The sequence below is a fragment of the Myotis nattereri genome, assembly GCF_964212035.1.
Source record: "Myotis nattereri genome assembly, chromosome: 8".
Lineage (NCBI taxonomy): Eukaryota > Metazoa > Chordata > Mammalia > Chiroptera > Vespertilionidae > Myotis > Myotis nattereri.
The window spans coordinates 70,584,361-70,602,887 of record NC_138083.1 but is presented as its reverse complement, the minus strand read 5'-3'; the positions used below and the strand labels follow the sequence as shown (position 1 = coordinate 70,602,887).

The 18,527-nt window shown below is 52.8% G+C and overlaps 1 protein-coding gene across 2 annotated transcripts in view; it reads left to right on the top strand.

Moving 5' to 3' along the window:
- The window catches only part of TOX2 (TOX high mobility group box family member 2), a gene marked incomplete at its 5' end in the record, with an annotated part of 116,421 nt that extends 99,878 nt beyond the window's left edge, over window positions 1–16,543 (top strand). For both annotated transcript variants that reach the window (XM_081097520.1, XM_081097521.1), the window contains 6 exons: window positions 9,861–10,100; window positions 11,486–11,713; window positions 12,143–12,223; window positions 13,014–13,409; window positions 14,104–14,231; window positions 15,611–16,543. In XM_081097520.1, the coding sequence (XP_080953646.1) occupies window positions 9,861–10,100; window positions 11,486–11,713; window positions 12,143–12,223; window positions 13,014–13,409; window positions 14,104–14,231; window positions 15,611–15,647 (1,110 nt within the window). In that variant the 3' untranslated portion in view covers window positions 15,648–16,543. The remainder of the gene's footprint in view (window positions 1–9,860; window positions 10,101–11,485; window positions 11,714–12,142; window positions 12,224–13,013; window positions 13,410–14,103; window positions 14,232–15,610) is intronic.
- Between the last annotated feature and the right edge of the window lie 1,984 nt (window positions 16,544–18,527).

Genomic DNA, 18,527 nt, shown 5'->3' with positions numbered 1-18,527 from the left:
TCAGGGTCAGGGTCTCCACTGATTAACTGGTCAGCGCCAGGGCGGGGTCATTATCCAGTGCAGCTGGTCCTGAGGTCAGCCATGGTGTCTCTTGTCTAGTTTTGCTGCTTTTCTGGGCCTGGAGCTGAAATACAACTGAGGCTTACGTGTTATCTCTAGGGAGGAAAGGTCAGGGGGTCCAAACCGGCGCTATGCTAGGGGAGGAAAGCTCTTCCTGGGGGTGAGTTCCCATCTACAGTTGCCCTCTGCTAGTCACCCTGGGCTTTCCACCCTGGTGACCTCCTGTACCTGGCCCATCGTCCTTGCTCTGCGCATGTCTATCTAACTGCCCACAAGTCCAACACCTGGAGCAGCTGATGTGATGATGGAAGCAGAGAAAGGAAAGGCCATGTGATGTGGGGCCAAGAGACAAGGCACAAGCACCACATTCATCAAAAAACAAACAATTAGACAGATTCTCCCTTGGAGTCCACTGAGACTGCCTGGACTTCTGGCCTCCAGAACTGGAAGATAATGAGTTTGCGTTCTTCGAAGCCACTGAGTTTGTGCTGTCATGTTACAGCAGCCATAGGAAGCTAACACAGTGTCTCTGCTGTTTCCAGGGGCCTGAGACCACTTTCCCCAGGGAGGTGGTTCTGCTGCAGATCCCAGAACTGCCCGGAAGCTGTCGGCACAGGGCACAGCCCTGGGTTTGACACCCTCTGCTTGAAGCCTGTGGCCATCCCCTTAGCACCTGCAGGCACGGTCCCTCTCTGCCGAACACACCGGCCCTCCAAGTCCTAACCTCGGGGACCCCTTGATCCCCACCTCCCACTCTTCCTGACACTCTAGCTGTTCCTGGCTATGATGGGCAGCTTGCAAAGCTCATCATGCCACTTATATTAGCATTCTCCTGAGAAACAGAGCAAATAATTTAGGTAGGTAGGTAGATAGATAGATAGATAGATAGATAGATGATATTAAAAGGAATTTTCTCACTTGATTTCGGAGACTGAGAAGTCCCAAGATCTCCAGTCAGCAAGTGGGAGACCCAGGAGAGCCGATTCTGAAGGCAGGAGAAGCGAAGGCAGAAGTTGCTTCTTACTCAGCCTTTTTGTTCTAGTCAAGTCTTCAAATGACTGGATGAGGCCCACCCACACTGGGAAGGGGAACCTGCTTTATTCATCCATTGAGTCAGGTGCTAATCTCATCCAGTAATAACCCCACAGACACACCCAGAATAAAGTTTGACCAAATGTCGTGGCAACCTTGGCCCAGTCCAATGGACACATAAAATTAACCCTCACATGGCTCCATGCCTCTGTGCCCGTGCATATGCACCCTCCACCCTGTCTTGTTCTGCAAACCTCCCCTTCAGGAGTCAGCTCAGAGCGTTCTCCTAGGGCAGTGATCGGCAAACAATGGCTCTCGAGCCACATGCGGCTCTTTGGCCCCTTGAGTGTGGCTCTTGCACAAAATACTGATTTCTGTGCGTGGGCCACGAAGTTTCAATCGCACTGTATGTGCACGCCTGCACGTGGTATTTTGTGGAAGAGCCACACTCAAGGGGCCAAAGAGCCGCATGTGGCTCGCGAGCCACAATTTGCCGACCACTGCCCTAGGGAAAGGCTTTCTGGCTGTCCAGTCCTTGACCCCTTTCTGCCTGGCCCAGGTCCCTCTGAACACCTGTGCTGCTGCACTGGTTACAACAGTATGGGCACATCTCCGCCTCCTCCATCAGACTGCACTCAGGTGGGTGCTTTTGGTCTAATCTTGGTCTCCTGCATCTAGCCCAGAATCTCAGGCATAAGAGCTCTTAGGGAATGTTTTTGAATGAATGAATGAATGAATGTGTGAGTGAGTGAATGAGTAGCAGGAGCAGTCTTGGGGACCCGAGAAGATTAGAGAACTCAAATGACCACAGAGGTCGTTCTGATGAAAGCAGCTCAAGGCAGAGGCCCAGTGAAGGACATGAGGAGGCTCAAGACAGCAACGGAAGCTCAGATTTGGAGTTCAGTGGCCAACTACCAGATCTCTGTCACCAGTCCAGGTCTTTCTGATTTTCAAGAGAGGCTGCAGTGTGAGCCAGAGCTAGAGCCCAGTGGCGGCCAGGGTGGGGTTTAGCTGAGGGGCAGCACACCTGGTGATACAGTGCCTGAGGACATGGGTGGGAACCAGACAGACCTTGATTTGAATCCCAGCTCTAAAGGCCTGGGGCACATTTCCTTCCCTTGCTGAACCTCAGCTTCCTAGTCTGTAAAATGCTGATAATAAACACACCTTTCGTCCCATGGCTGGCTGAGAATTAAACGTGGTCGGGAGAACAGTGCGGAGATCAGTGCCCGGCAGATGGTAATTGCCAAATACAGGTAGTGCTTCAACCAGTATTTCTTTTTATTTGACAACAGTTGACTAACACAGCAGTTGTCAACCCATAGCCATAGGCCAAATCTGGCCCTCTGCTTGTTTCTGTAAATAAAGCTTTATTGGAGCTCAGTCACACCCATTGGTTTACATATTGCCTATGGCTGATTTTGTGCTACCACAGCAGAGCTGAGTAGTTATGACAGAAACCATCTGGCCCTTAAAGCCCAACATATCTTATACCTGGTCGTTTATAGCAGTTTGCCAATTACTGACCTAATAAATGTAACACAGGTTGCGAAGCACCCCTGTGCCAGGCTTGTGCTGTCATCTTTATCATCATTGGACCTTTCCTCCTGGTTTCCCTCTTCTCTCGTATTTTAGAAACTTCCAGCATTTGTCACCTCTTCGTAGCCCACTTGAGATTAGGTTCAAGCTCGGACCTTCAGGAGGTTTGAGTGAAGGAAAGAAAACCTCCTTGTGTTGGGCACCTACTGTGTGCGGGGCTCTGTGCTAACTTACCTTTTCGCTGCATCCTCCCGCTGCCCTGTGAGCGCAGGCTCCTCCCCTTTCCCTCCAGGAGAGCCGTGAGGGTCTGTGTGGGTGCGGGGAGGAGACCCCAGTCTGGAGAAACAGCCAGGATCCTGACTTTCCTACTTCCTAGCTGTGTGACCTTGGGCAAGTGGCTAACCTCTCTGAGTTTTAGTGTCTTTGTTGTAAAATGGGGGCGATGCTGTTGTCAGAGATTTGTTCATGAAATGCCTGGCGCACAGTGAGCCTCACTAAATGTAATAGCAAGTATTATTGTCATTGTTACTAGTGTCACCCAAACAGGGCTAGGACCTATTAGGAAGGTCTGCTCTGAGACAGTGGAAGGGACGGTAAAACGCTCTCAGGGGCTTGGTAATTTTCCCCTGGGATCTGACTGTGCTCGGGAGAAGTTTCTGGACCCTCGGGAAAGAGGGGCTTCAGGGAGGGGCCACAACGAGCAGAACCGCTGTGGCCTCCGGGAGGCGTTCCGATTCCCAGGCCGAGTGTGAGGCTGTGTCCACCGACGCCTCGTCCGGCCTCGGGGGAAGCAGGCAGGGTGTTCGTTTTGTGAACCTGCAGAAGATGGGAAAGAGGAAGGTGCGGTTTCTCCTCCTCTCCCTGCGGTGTGGGGGCCCGCAGCACCCGGGGCTGCTCCCGCAGGGCTTGCGGCTCGGGACTTTGCGGAAAGTCCCTTTTGTGTTCCTGAACCCTGAGCGTCTATTAAGCCAGGCGAACCAATTATGCTCACAGCGGCTCCTCGTTACTGTTTCCTCTGTTCCATCCTCCCTGGAGAGGGTGCACGCGTGGCTCTTGGACGTGTCCATATGCTTCCAGGAGAAAGCAGGAGGCGTGGTGCAGTTGGTTACCAGACATCTCGTTAGTGCCAGCGGTGCGCCAGGCAACCTGCCAGGGCTGGGGAGGCACGTTATGTGTCTGCACATAAGCAGATGCTTGGCACCCACCATGCTGAGCCCTGGGAAAGTCTCAGGAAGAGGCAGTGGCCAGAGGAGAAGAGAGGAGAGAGAGGTCAGGGAAGGCTTCTCTGAGGAGGTGACATTTCAGCTAAGTCTCAAAGGATGACACAGAGGAAAGGAACAGTGAGCCGCAGGGCAAAGGCTCCGTCCTAGAGAGAAGCCCGCATGTCCCGGGAGCTCCGGGAAGGGGCTGGAGAGGTAGGACCAGCGAGATGGCACGAATCTCTGTGGGTGTCTTACAAGGCGAGGACAAGGCTAGCGGCCCTGGGGAGCGACAGAAACATTCTAAGCAGGGAGACCTTTCATTCTCCAGAAGGGCTCTCTGGTGGCCAGCATGGCACCTGGACTCAAGGAAGCCATGCAGGAGGCTGAGAGAGGGCTGGCGTCTCTTTGGAATCCCCCTCAATCAGACCCTGACACAAAGGTTTGGGTGCAAGTATTTTGTTTGGGGGGAGTCTGCAGGAAGCCCGGTGAAGGAAGAAGGGAGGTGAGATTGGAAGGGAAGAAAGCCAGTAGGGGGCGGATTGATGAGTTGTGATCACCGTGGCAACTGGGATGCAATCCTGCTGCAGACCCTCCAAGAGGCATATGGGACACAACTCAGAATTGTCCCGTTGAGGGGAGTGGACGCGGAGGTTGAGGGTCGCTCCTGGGGCCTTAATTGCTCATCATTCCCGGCGGTGAGAGGCAGGGAGCCATCAACAGGTGCAGTAACACTCTGCAGGGAATCGGGGTCCTCCAAGGTCAAAGGGCAGGACATAAACAGCATCAGCTATCGCTGGTTAGGACAAAAAGGCAATGGCTGCTGAGCGTGCTGGGCAGAGCAGGGTGGGGTCTAATTGGGAAAGGGGTTCTGTGAGCTAATAGGTGTTCTAGAGCAGCGGTTCTCAACCTGTGGGCCGCGACCCCTTTGGCGGTCGAACGACCCTTTCACAGGGGTCGCCTAAGACGATCCTGCATATCAGATATTTACATTACGATTCATAACAGTAGCAACATTACAGTTGTGAAGTAGCAACAAAAATAATTTTATGGTTGGGTCACAACATGAGGAACTGTATTTAAAGGGCCAGAAGGTTGAGAACCACTGTTCTAGAATGTGTGAAGGGATGGCCATTGTCTGGCCCAGCCCTAGGCAAACTACGGCCCGCGGGCCATACCCTTTTATGTAATGATGTTTACTTTGAATTTATATGAGTTCACACAAACACTCCATCCATGCTTTTGTTCTGGCCCTCCGGTCCAGTTTAAGAACCCATTGTGGCCCGCCAGTCAAAAAGTTTGCCCACCCCTGGTCTGGCCACTTCTGTGTATCCATCCTGTGAGCTCACTTTTTTGTCTTTTAAAGCCTGACATTGGCTTTAAATGAAACACTTTCTTAGGTGAGATATCAGAATTTAAAGGAATCACCAGGCGTCGCCCCCTACCATGTAGCAGCCACAGACTCAAGGTGGTGGTGAGTGGGGGCTGGGGGTGTAGAAAGGAAGGGGTTGGAGAGAGCCTGAGGAATGCCAGTGCTTAAGGGTGGACTGAAGGAGACCAAGAAGGACTGGCTAGAGAGGTAGCCAACAGCCAAGAGCTGGCCCTGGACAGAGGGAAGAGGGCTGTGAGGGGAGGAGCAAGCCCAGGAGTCCAGGACCAGGGAGTGTCTCGGGGAAGAAGGCGTCGCTAAGAGAGGAAGTGCGGTGGCCTGGAGAAACCCAGCTTCCCCGTCGGTAGCCCTGTGGTCATGGGCCAGCGCTGAACTCTCTGAGCCATGATTCCTCGGCTGGGGGTGATTATATTACCTCCTAGGGGAGCTGGGGCGATCAGTGTTATAATAGAGACAGTTAGCCCTGTTTCTGGCACACATTAAGTACTTAATACAAACTGCTCCCCCCGGGAGGATGGTGGAGAGGAGGATGAAGATGATTCTAGTGGTACAGACAGTATTGAAGACCCGCGCCGGGTGAGTCGCTGATGGGAGGGAGGTCCCGGGGGCAGTGAGGATGATGGTTCTGCACGGAAGAAAGTTGGGACAGAAGTTGTTAGACCTGGAAGTAAGGGAGGTTTCCACTTAAAGCTGGGAGAGGGGTGAGCATGATTGGGTGCTGGTGCGATGCAGTCCCCGAAAGTGGGGGAACCAGTCTGGTGGAGGGTGACAGGTGAGGCCCCTTGAGCAGACCCCGAGCTGAGGGTTCTTGTGGACTTTGTTTATCGAGGGAGCGCTCTCAGGAGAAGGGGGCTGCAGGGATCGGGGTCTACAGAGGAAGGAGCCAGCAAGGACTGGCCTTGGGCGTGGGGAGCTCTGGGGCTCGCCTGCACCGCAGGCAAGGAGTTTCGTGCCCCTGTGTCAGTCCAGCAGGGGTTGAGGTCTGCTGCGGGGTGGGGCGTGGGTTGTGGGGTGTCATAGCCTCTGGAGGAAGGCAGCTCCCGCTTGGCAGTGGCACTTGTCTGGAGAAGGGGATGGGGCCACGTGGGCGCAGCGGCACGGTGAGAGGATCTGGGCCAGGCCCTCCAGCGCCTACGCCGGTGATATCCTCAGACCTCACATCAGAGGCATGTTTTCTACTTTGGGGAGATTAGGATAAAAATCTTCAATGCCCTAGAAAATCTAGGATGCGTAATGGCTGTACCCATGTCTTGTTGGATTGTATCTATTAATAGCCAGCCATATATTCTCTTTATGTAGGGGTCTGTCTCCCTAATTAGCTGTGAGGCCCTGCAGAGCATTTGTGTGTGTGTGTTGGGGGGGGAGGGGGCGCAGGAGGGGGCCAGGGGGGCGGCGAGGGGGGCTCTCTCATTCCCAGAGCTCTCCTGTCTGCTTATATCCGTCACAGAGCAGACATTCATGAAAGGCCTGACGCCCATTTATTGAGAATATTTTTGTAACCAGGAGTGAAGTGGCCCAGAGTCCCACCCACCCTCCATGGTGACCCTGGACTCACTGAGCTAAATTTGACATCATTCCCAGATCATACCCAGTTCTGCTCTTCTCTCTCTAATTTTATTCAACAGGACCAACAAGCATTTGATTTTTCTGTGTGCAAGGTGCTGATCTAGTTATTAGAAATAGAAATAGATACAGGGACAAAAACGATAGTTCTAAAGGAGGTCCATTCTGAAGCTCCTGCTCCAGTGAATGGGGGAAAACCGCTCATAAGTTACAGACTTCAGTTATGTCGTGCAATGTGAGGAGAAAAATTTGAAATCAGGAAAGATTGTTTTTAGGTAAGATATGTGATTATTGGACTTTAAAATGCAGTGAAAACCGATAATCAAATAACAGGATTTTCTCCCCAAATCCAAGGGAGACCTTAAAGAGCTCAAAATTATGACCGAAAAGATAAAAGACCTGATGATTCAAAATGGATTTTTAACAGGAAAATTCTTTTTAAAAGGCCAATGGAAAAGGGGCAATAATCCAAAAAATAACCATAGAAAATATCACTTATCTGAAAAAAGTGGGAATTATTCAACTCAAAAGAGCTTACCAAGCATCAGACAAAATTAAATAAATGCGGCCTACATACAAAAATAGCCTCATGCAAATTTTTCTTATTTCAAAGGAACTTTGGGTTAAAAAAAATTACTTAGAGAGGCAATTACCTTTGATTGAGAAATGAATTAAAATAGATGAAATATGGGAAATATATGGTATAAAAAAATGCAGTGGTGTGAGCAATGAAAATAGCAAAATCCAAAGTTAATGTCAAAGTACTGTTGTTATCATGGTATGAAACATAATATAACTGTCAGAATAATGATTGAAATAAATTATTTACTGAAAAGCAAAAAAAAATATTCATCTGGAACCTAAACCACTGATAGAGAGAAAAATTAAAAGCTTAAGTTTTCTTCTTACATGAGGAATTAGAGAAAAATCACTAGTTAAAATTTGATCAACAAAGGAAAGATCAGGGAAACTCAAAGAATCAAAAAAACAAACTGTAATATCTATGAACAAATGATTCTATCTTTATAATAAACTAGAGGCCTGGTGGACAAAATTCGTGCACGGGTAGGGTCCTTAGGCCTGGCTGGCGATCAGGGCCAATTGGGGCCTTCCAGCTGCCTGCCGGGGCCTTCCTTCGTTCCACGCTGCCCCCTGGTGGTCAGCACACCGCACATCATAGCGAGCGAGTGAACTCCTGGTCTCCTGGTCTCCGGGTCGAACTCCCAAGGGGATACTTTGCATATTAGCCTTTTATATATATGATATGCATGGATTAAATTTTCTGATTTTTAAATGATATTTTTATACACTGGAAACTGTTTTACTTACATATCCTTGTTTATTCTCCTACCACTTTATTCTGTACTTTCAAGGGGGATTTTATTTGGATTATTTGTGTTATTTAGGCGTTCTTTGCTAGGAGGGTAAAGGAAACTTGAGGGAAAAAAGATTCAGAGAAGATCGAATCTCATCTAGCTCATTAATCTTAGGAGATTATGGACTCGATAGGGAATGACTGCGTCCTATCCCAAGTCTGATTCAAAGAAGGAAATAGCCAACTAATGTCACATCTCCAATTCTCGCCAGTTGTGCCCTGTGCTGCTGCATAAACAACTCTCATTCCATCACATTCTCAAGAAAAGAGGCAGCTGGGGAGTTTTACCTACCAGGAGCGGCATCCTCCCCTCCCTTCCTTTTTCCATCCTTTAACAAATATTTTTAAAGTGCTGACCTACTGCGTTCCAGGCACTACCGAAGACACTAGGGATACAATAGTGAACAAGTCCTCTGCTCATCGAGTTTCCAGAGGGGAAGAGAGATGATAAACAGATAGATGGACAACGTAATTGTAGCTTGAAATTGTGAAGGAAACAAACAATATGATGATGGAACATAAAGGTAGGGGGTTAGGATTTTCAGACAAAGTGGTCAGGGAAGGCTTCTCTGAGGAGGCGACATTCTAATTTAGACCTGAAAGATGAGAAGCCACATGCAAAGAACTGAATTAAAAGTACAACTAAAATGAGAGGGAAGCAACAGTAACAAATCTTTAAAAATTAGAGAAAGGAATCAATAAAGGTTAAAATGATATTAAAGAAATAGAAAACAGAGAAGGATTAGAGAGATCAAAAAAAATGTGAGATTTGATTCTTTTGGGGAGAAAATAGAAATCCTACATCATAAAATAGAAAACCCATGAGCTTGCTTAGTAGAGAAAAAGTGAGAGGAAAACGCAGATACTTGAGATGAGAAATTAGAAAGAAAATAACCACAAATGCAGAGAAAATAAAAACAATTGAAAGAATATTCAAATCGGTATGCCTCGCTGAAGTGTGTGTATCTCTAATGTTTAAGCAAAAGGTATAACACTATTCTCAACATGTACTTAGTATGAGAAATGCCTACATGTAAAATCAGTAGCTTTCTTGTATCCCCAAAATAACCAGTTAGAAAATATCATAGGGAATAATTAATACAAATATTACTGAGCTACAGGAAGAAAAATGCAAAACTTATTAAGGGATTTTTTTATTCTGTGTATTTAACAAACCCTATTCATACAATGTAGGGCTTACTATGTGCTAGGCTCATTTAATCCTTAACAGCCCTAAAAGGCAGGTTTAATTATTACCCAGACGTTTCAGATGAAGAACCAAGGCACAGAGAGGTTAAGTCACTTGGCCAAAGTCACCCAGCTTATAAGTGACTGAGCCAGGATCCCAAACCAGGTCAGCTTCCAGGGCCTGTCCTTTGCTATCATGCTGCATAGTGAATAAATGCAGAGACGTACCATGTGCCAGGAGGGAAGACTCAGTCTCATAAAATGATTCATTGTCAGCTGGACCAAGCGCTCCAGCGAGGGCTGAAATGCTGATCATCTGTCCAGGCTGAATGTCAGCAGAATGGCAAACTGTCAAGGTGCCAGCCCCCCCCCCCCCCCATGGGTGCACCAAATCTTGCAGGGCACTCACCCACTTCTCCCCTACATGCCCCTCCCCTGGCCCCCACAATTCAGATATGAAGATGGGGCAGGACGGGTCCTTTCTAATTCAAAATGCCCTGTCCTCCTCTCTCAGATCCAGGAGATGGTCCACTCAGAGGTTGCTGCCTATGACTCGGGCCGGCCAGGGCCCCTACTCGGTCGCCCAGCGATGCTGGCCAGCCACATGAGTGCCCTCAGCCAGTCCCAGCTCATTTCTCAGATGGGCATCCGGAGTGGCATCGCCCACAGCTCCCCGTCGCCCCCAGGGAGCAAGTCAGCGACCCCCTCTCCCTCCAGCTCAACTCAGGAGGAGGAATCGGAAGCGCATTTCAAGGTAGGTAGGGTGGCCATGCAAAGCCTTGGGATGCCCTTCCGTAAGCAGGAAGACATGCCTGCATGGAAACAGGCATCACCTACCAATAGAAAAGATGCAAGAGTCTAAACAGACCCTTTGCTGGAAAACAAGGAGGTAGAGGATTTTGGGAGAAAATGAAGTCTTATTTCTGAATGGCCAGTGGGCCGTTTCAGTGGCATATTCTGGCAAAAATGTGTGGTCCAGCAGAGGGTGCCTCTGGGCAGCACTGACCTTGGGATGGTGCTCTAAAAATGACCCCTCCATTGGGGACATGACCCCTGCACATGTGAGGATGCGAGCTCACCAGCTGCCCAGGCTCTGGCCCTGGCCAGGCTTTGACACTGACCAAGCCTCCCTCCCTGTTGGGGAGCATCCGGTTTAACTGGGGCAGGAAACAGGCCCAGAAGGGCCAGCGATGGACGTGCTTGCTGGGAGTCTCCCAACGTGCTAGTGGCAGAATCAAGACTTGATCCCACACGTCCTGCCTCTTTCTTCTGTCCACGGGGTGGCCCCGCAGAGGCCTGGGCAGTAGCCATGGCGCCCACGCCATCTGGCAGAGACCCTGACCTCCTGGCTGGGGTGGGCGCCTCTGGATCCTGGTCCAGCTCCATCACCACGATAACTTGGTCTCTACCACAGGCCAGGCAGGGGTGGTTTTTCTTCTCTTTTTTATTGAGAAAACATTTCTAAAACAGTTCCCGTGGGCCAGCGTTCTAAGCGCATAAGTATTGACGCATGTGATCCTCCTCACAACTCCCTATGACAGGTGCCATGATTATCTCCCATTGGCAGATGGGGAGACTGAGGCATGGAGAGGCTAAGTCACTTTATTTTGATTTATTCTTCATTACTGACTGGGATATTTTATCCTCGGTAAAGATTAACTCAAGGAAAAGGCGATGGGGGCGTACGCGAGTTCTGATTACAAGGCGGACTGATTTTTCCCTGAAGAGATGCAAGTGACTTCTGTCCAGCAGAGAAGATGAAACGAAGTCCTGAAAGTGATCCTTTTATTACTCCACCCATAGGGCACTAACCAGTTTCTCTCTTTGAATCAACTTTACCATCATGCTGATTGTCATTAACGAGTTAAACAAAGAAAGTCCAGGGCTCCTGTCCAGAATGTGTGTCTGTCGGTCCGTCTGTCTGTCTTGTCTGCCTGTCCATTGCCTCCCCAACCTGGGGAGTGATTGGCCCCGCAGTGTGGCCCAAGCTTCCGTGTTCAAACCTGGGATGGTCAGTACCTGTGTGCGAGCAGGGCCTGCCGCCCGTGAGTGGGCCTGCTGAGCCTGCGGCTGGGGCGGGGCCCCTTTGGCAGGAGTCCCTGGACATCTCAAGTTTTCTGACTCCTCTCACCCGGGCAGATGTCGGGAGAGAAGAGACCCTCAGCTGACCCGGGAAAAAAGGCCAAGAACCCAAAGAAGAAGAAGAAAAAGGACCCCAATGAGCCACAGAAGCCAGTGTCCGCCTACGCGCTCTTCTTCAGAGACACTCAGGCCGCCATAAAGGGACAGAACCCCAGCGCCACCTTCGGGGACGTGTCCAAAATCGTGGCCTCCATGTGGGACAGCTTGGGAGAGGAGCAGAAGCAGGTGAGTCTCCATCTCTTTCCGGGCCGTAGCCCTGAGGCTTTGGGGTCCCAGAGCCAAGGACAGACTTGAGAAGCCTAGAACTAGGGGCTTTTGCTGGGCTTGGTTTGCCCATCTGTGAGATGGGAAGTTAGGTCCCTTCCATCTCTGCTGTTTCCCAGCTGTGTTCACTGGCGACTTAACTGTCCTGGGCCCCTGCCTCCTTATCTGTTAGGTAAGCGAGAACATGTCAGTCCATCTTGTCCTCCAGCTCTCAGAGTCTGGGGTCAGACCAGGGCTTTCCTATACCCCTGACCATGTGCCCGGGGCCCTCTCAGGGGCTTCCAGAGAAAACTGGGAGTAGACAGAGCTCACAGGCAAAGGCCCCCAGCAGTGTGACCTGAGGCTGAACACCTAACCTCTCCCTGGCTGCTCATGTCTTGGATCTTTCAGGCCTACAAGAGGAAGACCGAAGCGGCGAAAAAGGAGTATCTGAAGGCTCTGGCAGCCTACCGGGCTAGCCTGGTCTCCAAGGTAACCCCTGGAATCCTAGGCACAGCCCGTAAAGTGCGGGGCCACTGAGGGGTGGGGCAGGCACTGAGGCCCTCGGGAAAGGATGGACACCGAGGTCACTTCTCCAGTGCACCTACTCTGTGCCGGGCTCATGCTGGCCACTTGACATGTATCTCGTTTCATTTAATTCTTCCAACAAGAATCCAAGACTCAGAGAGGTGAAGCATCTTGCCTGAAATTATCAGTGTGTTAGGCTGCTGTACTAAGAGTCAAACCCAGACTGGCCACTCTTCAAATTCGGCCTTCACCCCTGACCACACTGTCGGCCTCCTCGGTCAGCACCAGCACTGCAGGCAGGAGGCTCAGGATGGCGGTGGACATGTGGCCCAAGGGGGGGCAGGGCTGTGTCTGGAAGCTATTACAGAGGACGTGGCAACTGGGCTACGCCACAGAGGGCCAAGCAGAGAGGGTGCTCCAAGTCAAGGGAACAGCACATGCGAACGCACAGAGGCTGGGCAGGAGCAAAAATAGAGGACGGCCCCGTTGGGTGATGCTGGCCTCACTGGCCAGGCTGCGGAGCGTGGGTCCCCCATCGGCAGGGGAGCCCCAAGGATTAAAGCAGGGCTGGTTGGATGGTTAGAGCTAAGTGCACTAAGGACCCAGAATTATCTCTGTTAGTCTACAGATATCCCCTGAGGGGCCAGGAAGCCAGCCAGGGGTCATGTCAGTGGGTTGCAGAACCTCCTGGTCTCACGGCCCAAGTCTAGTTTCTCCGTCTTCTCCAGAGTGACGGGTGTCTGTCCCCTTCCAGAGCTCCCCGGACCAGGGTGAGACCAAGAGCGCCCAGGTGAACCCGCCAGCCAAGATGCTCCCGCCCAAGCAGCCCATGTACGCCATGCCAGGCCTGGCTTCCTTCCTGACGCCCTCGGACCTGCAGGCCTTCCGCAGCGGGGCCACCCCCGCCAGCCTCGCCCGGACGCTGGGCTCCAAGTCGCTGCTGCCAGGCCTCAGCGCATCCCCGCCGCCACCACCCTCCTTCCCGCTCAGCCCCCCGCTGCACCAGCAGCTGCCGCTGCCCCCTCACGCCCAGGGCGCCCTCCTCAGCCCGCCTGTCAGCATGTCCCCAGCACCCCAGCCTCCTGTCCTGCCCACCCCCATGGCACTCCAGGTGCAGCTGGCGATGAGCCCTTCACCGCCAGGGCCACAGGTAAGCAGGGCTGAGTGGAAACCTGCCCTTCCGGGGTCCCTGTGGAGGCGGGCAGCTCGGGATGTTAGATACTAGCCCCGCCGCTCACCAGCTCTGTAACCACAGCCTGGGCACCTTACCTCTCGGAGCCTCAGTTACCATGTCAGTGAAACGGGTCTGGTGCTCCTTATCTGTCATGGACTCGCGGGGGCAGGGAGTTGAGAAGCTGCCAGATAGATTGCTCGGATCCTTAGACGTTCCAGGCCCCCCTCCTCTCATCCTCTGTCTATTGCTGTCTGTCTGGCCTGAGGGGCTGCGGCCACGGCGGTTTCTGCCAGGTCAGCCCTGGCCCTGGCTCTCCCCAAAGCCTTCGAGGCCTGACCCCAGTAACGGTGCCACAGACACTGTTCCAAGACTTTCGTGCGGTCACTCAGCCCAGGAACAGATTGGGAAACCGCCCCCAAAAAAGGAAAGGCCCTGAGTGCAAAATCCTTCCCCCACATGGTGCAGCCAGGACCGGGCTGAATTCTTTAAAAGGCGCTCCGCTGGGAAAAGGAAAAGCATGCCATGCCCGGCAGAGCGGAGACGTGTGCAAGCGGAGGGCGTGCCCTGTGAACACCGTAGGCACAGGCAGTCCCCGTCCCACCCTGGCTGCCTGAGACATGCAACCGTCCTCTCTTCTTCGCTCACCTGCCTCCTCCTTCCTCCTCACCAGGACTTCCCTCACATCTCCGAGTTCCCCGGCGGTTCCGGATCCCGCTCCCCTGGCCCATCCAACCCCAGGAACAGCGGAGACTGGGACAGCAGTTACGCCAGCGGGGAGTGTGGCATCAGCACTTGTAGGTCGGTCCTCGCCCCGTTCACGTGGGTGCTGCCCTAGGCCTGGGATGATGGGACGGGAAAGAGCCGGGAGGGATGTGGTGGACAGGTGGCCCTCTCAGCTGCCGGTGCCCACTGCCCCGGCCCTAGCTGTCCGCCTCCCGGTCCTCACCCTGCCACGCCCTCTGGTGAGCAAGCAGACGTGGCATGTGCCCCCCTTTCTGCCGTGCCTGGTGAGAGGGTCTACCTGGGTGGGCTGGCAGCTCAGCAGTGATGCCCTCCCCCACCCTGAGAGGTACAGCTCCTCGCGCTCAGCCCTCCCCCAGAGCCAGAGCACTGGGGGGCGGGGTCTTGACTGGCCCTCACAGCATGTCCGAGCTTCCCCCCGACAGGGAGGCCAGACCCCAGCAGTGCCCTGGTTTATGTTTGCATTTTTATTAAGGCGTCATTGATGTATAACATTGTTAGTTTCAGGTGTACAATAATGATTCGATATTGACCTGTATTGTGAAATGGTCACCACCATAAGTCCAATGAGCGTCACCACACACAGCTATAATTTATTTTTCTTTATGAGAACTGTTAAGATCTACGCTCTTAGCGCCTTTCAAACATGCAGCACAGCATTGTTACCTGTAGTCCCTGTGCCGTGCGTTACATCCCAGCACCTCAGTATAACTGGAAGTTTGCGCCTTTTGACTCCCTCCACCACTTGCCCACCCACCCAGCCTCTGCAGCCACCGGTCTGCTCTGCGTATCTATGAGCTTGTTTTGTTTTGTTTTGTTTGGGGGGGGGTGTTATTTTTAGATTCCACATATGTGAGATCCTATGACACTTGTCTTTCCTCGTCTGACTTCTTTTACTGAGGATAATGCCTTCAAGGGTCATCTATGTTGTCATGAATGAGTGCCCTATTTTAACATATTTTTTAAAAATTTAAATTTTTTTTATTTAAGAAAGAGAGGAAGGGAGAGAGAGACAAAAAGAGAGAGACACTGACTTGTTGTTTCACTTATTTATTAATTTATGGGTTGATTCCGGTATGTGCCCTGACCGGGGATCAACCCGCAACCGTGGTGTAACTTCACGGCGCCCTAAGCAACGGAGCAGCCCGATCAGGCGTGAGGGCCCGACTTAGAAACACAGAAAGCACCTGCTCGCCTTTCTTTACAAAAGAAACACCGACTTAACCTAGAGTGATGGTGGTGTTAGAAGGACAGACACACGGCCTCCACCTCCCCAGCACTGAGGGGAGGGGAGGCCTGCTGGGATCGCAGGAGGGCTGCATCCAGGGTTGGGGTGCAGGGCAGGTGAGCAGCTGGCCCAGTGTCCAGGCCCCCCGAGAGCCCGTGGCGCCGGGTGGGGTCACGTGAGCTCTGACAGCCCCTCCTCTCTCCCACAGCCTGCTCCCCAGGGATAAATCTCTCTACCTCACCTAACCCCACCTCCCTCTCCTCCCTGAGGCTGCCGGAGGGGCCACAGCAGGCAAGAGGCCTTGGCAGGAAGCAGGGGCCCGAAGAGAGAACAGCGACACGCTAATGCCCCACGGCTGAGTCTCTTCCTCGACCTCTTACCAGACTCTGCAGAGGCCGCCCCACGCCCGCCGCCAGCCCAAAGAGCCTGCAGGCACCTCCTGCCCCCTGACCGCTTGCTCCAGGGCCACTGTGGACCCCACTCCTCGTCCTGCACACCGTACCCCATGTCTGGATGTCTGGGCCCAGCCCAGCTCATGTGGGCTGCCCCTGCAGGGGTCGCTTGCCAACAGACACCCACCCAGATGCCCGGGGCAGGGCCAGCCCGGCCACGGACGCGCACATAGGGTGTGACAGCCTGAATGAGAGATTATGAACCCATACGCTGTTGGCTTTGTGTGAGTAGTTGACTACGTGTTTTAGAGCTGTGCTGAACACATCTGTAAGATTCTTTTGGGGCGGGGGGGAGGAAAGTAGTTTCCTTTAAGGTCAAAAGCGTTTTCTATGACCCTTAGCACATGTTTTTTAAGTTTTATCTTAAGGGAGACGTGCACAGAGCGGCCGCCAAACCGTTCCGTCGTCTGTACAGCAACGAGCCGGCCGTTCCCGCCACACTCGGAGGCTTTGCGCTTTTTCTTTTAACCACACGCCCATCTATGTAAAATTGCCAACGACGACTTTTGTCTATTTATGAAGAAGACCTGAGGACAGAAATGCAGTTGATCAGAAAGTGTGTGTGGTTTGGGGCTTGGTTGGGGTTTGGGTTCCTCGTGTTTGCAGCTGTTTCCTGGCCCTGGCGACCGCCTGGCTCAGTGCCCAGTGCTTCTCTCAGATTCCTTTATAATAAAACTTCTGAAACGTTGAAAACGGGTCTGTCTCTTCTTGCGCTTCGTGAGCCAGGGCCAGGCCTCCCAAAGTGTGGCGTTCGGCGGTGGCTTTGCCAGGACAGAGCCCCTGATGCCAGTCGGGTTCAGGTACAGTCTCAGCTGCCCGTTCACCCGCCCCTGAGGGTGTCTGTTGATGACGGGGCCTCTCTGGCCTCAGTTTTGCCATCAGTGAAGGAGGATGACGAGGGTGGGAACACACAGGGTTCCTGTGGTGATGAAATGGGTGGGGCAGGGTGCTGGCCACACAGGTAGTGCTACTTTAAAAAGAGTAATAATTCTGTCCCTTTAGCTGTACCTGGGACGAACAGCAATGCCTGGAATGGAGGCGCTGTTAGGAGGCTGAGGGTATTGGGCCCAACACAGCTATTTTGAGGTGACCTAGACAGACGAGCCCCCCACTTCTCTGGCAGCTCTCGGGGCCTCTCATCCTCCAATCATGTAACACGCCCCCCTTCTGCCCCAAATGGGGTGCAATTTCTCTGTGAGCCTTTTCCTCACTGGAGGGCATTTTGCAATCCACGTTGGAAGAAGAAAAGCCAGCCCTGACGGGGCAGTTCAGTTGGTTAGAACGTTGTCCAGATACACCAAGGTTTAGGGTTCCATCCCTGGTCAGGCCACACACCAGAATCAACCCCTGGCCCCAGCCGGTTTGGCTCCGTGGATAGAACATCGGCCTGTGGACTGAAGGGTCCCGGGTTCAATTCCAGTCAAGGGCACGTACCTTGGGGTTGCAGGCTCAGTCCCCAGCCCTGGTTGGGCCACGTGTGGGAGGCAACTAATGGATGTGTGTGTCTCCCATCGATGTTTCTCTCTCTGCCTCTCCCCCTCCCTTCCACTCTCTCTAAAATAATCAATGGGAAAACATCCATTGGTGAGGATTTACAACAACAAGAGAGAATCAACCAGTGAATGCATACATAAGTGGGTAATAAATTTGTTTCTCTCTCTCTGCCTCTAAAATTAAAAAAGAAAACCTAACCAACAGACAAAGCAACACACTGTCATGGCGGTAACGTCTTTGCAACATGAAGCATAAATATTTCATGGGGTTCCAATTCCCTTCCTCTGAGGAGCTTGTCAGGAACGCGGTGACGCCTTAGACGGTTTAATACAGTGGGGCCTTGACTTACGAGTTTTATTCGTTCTGAGACCGAGCTCGTTAAGGAGCTCGTTAACTCAAATTACTCTGTCAACTCAATGCAAAAAATCGGCTGAGAGACAGCTGGTATCTCAAAAAACGCGTTAGTTGGGACACTGGTAAGTCAAGGCCCACTGTACTCGAGTCCTGCTTCTGCACTGGAGGAACAGCCCGAAGCAACATGATGCGGGCTCTGGGTTCCTGCCCCGAGGCAGAGCCCGGCCCCCCAGCGCCTCGCCAGGAGCCCAGGAGTCCTTTGGAAACGCCCAGGCGCCAAGGCTGGCCTCTCCGCTGCCAGGGCTGCTCAGAGAGGCCCACGCTGCGTCCGAATGCCCGGCCTACAGAGGGCAGGGGATTGCCAAGTGGGTGCGTCCGGTGGCCCCAGGAAATGGGAACAGAGCGAGGGGTCCGTGGAAAGTCCGAGAGCGCTGACGTGGGGGCCATGGAGTAAACTTCGCCCCCCCACCCAGACCCCTTCATCGCCAGCGCCCGTCCCGGCTCCTGCGTGCCGGCTGTTCACTGTGCACAGCCGCCCACTCTGTCCGGTCCTTGCCCGCGATGCCTCCCCCCAGCGCTGCCCCCAGCTCGTGACCAAACAAAGGAGCAGCCAACTCCACGGCGCCAGTCCCGCCCCAGAGCCCCCCAGGGTCAGGCTGCGGCCACTTGCCTCCTCCCTCGCCTTCTGCGCGCCCCTCCCCATATGTAAGTCACTTGGCCAGAACCCCCGCCTGGGCTCTGCCTATTTCTGGGGAAACCTGTGATACCAGCAGAGCGCAGTGGGGCCATGTCATCGGCAGTGTCCCTCTCTCACTGGCTCGGGCC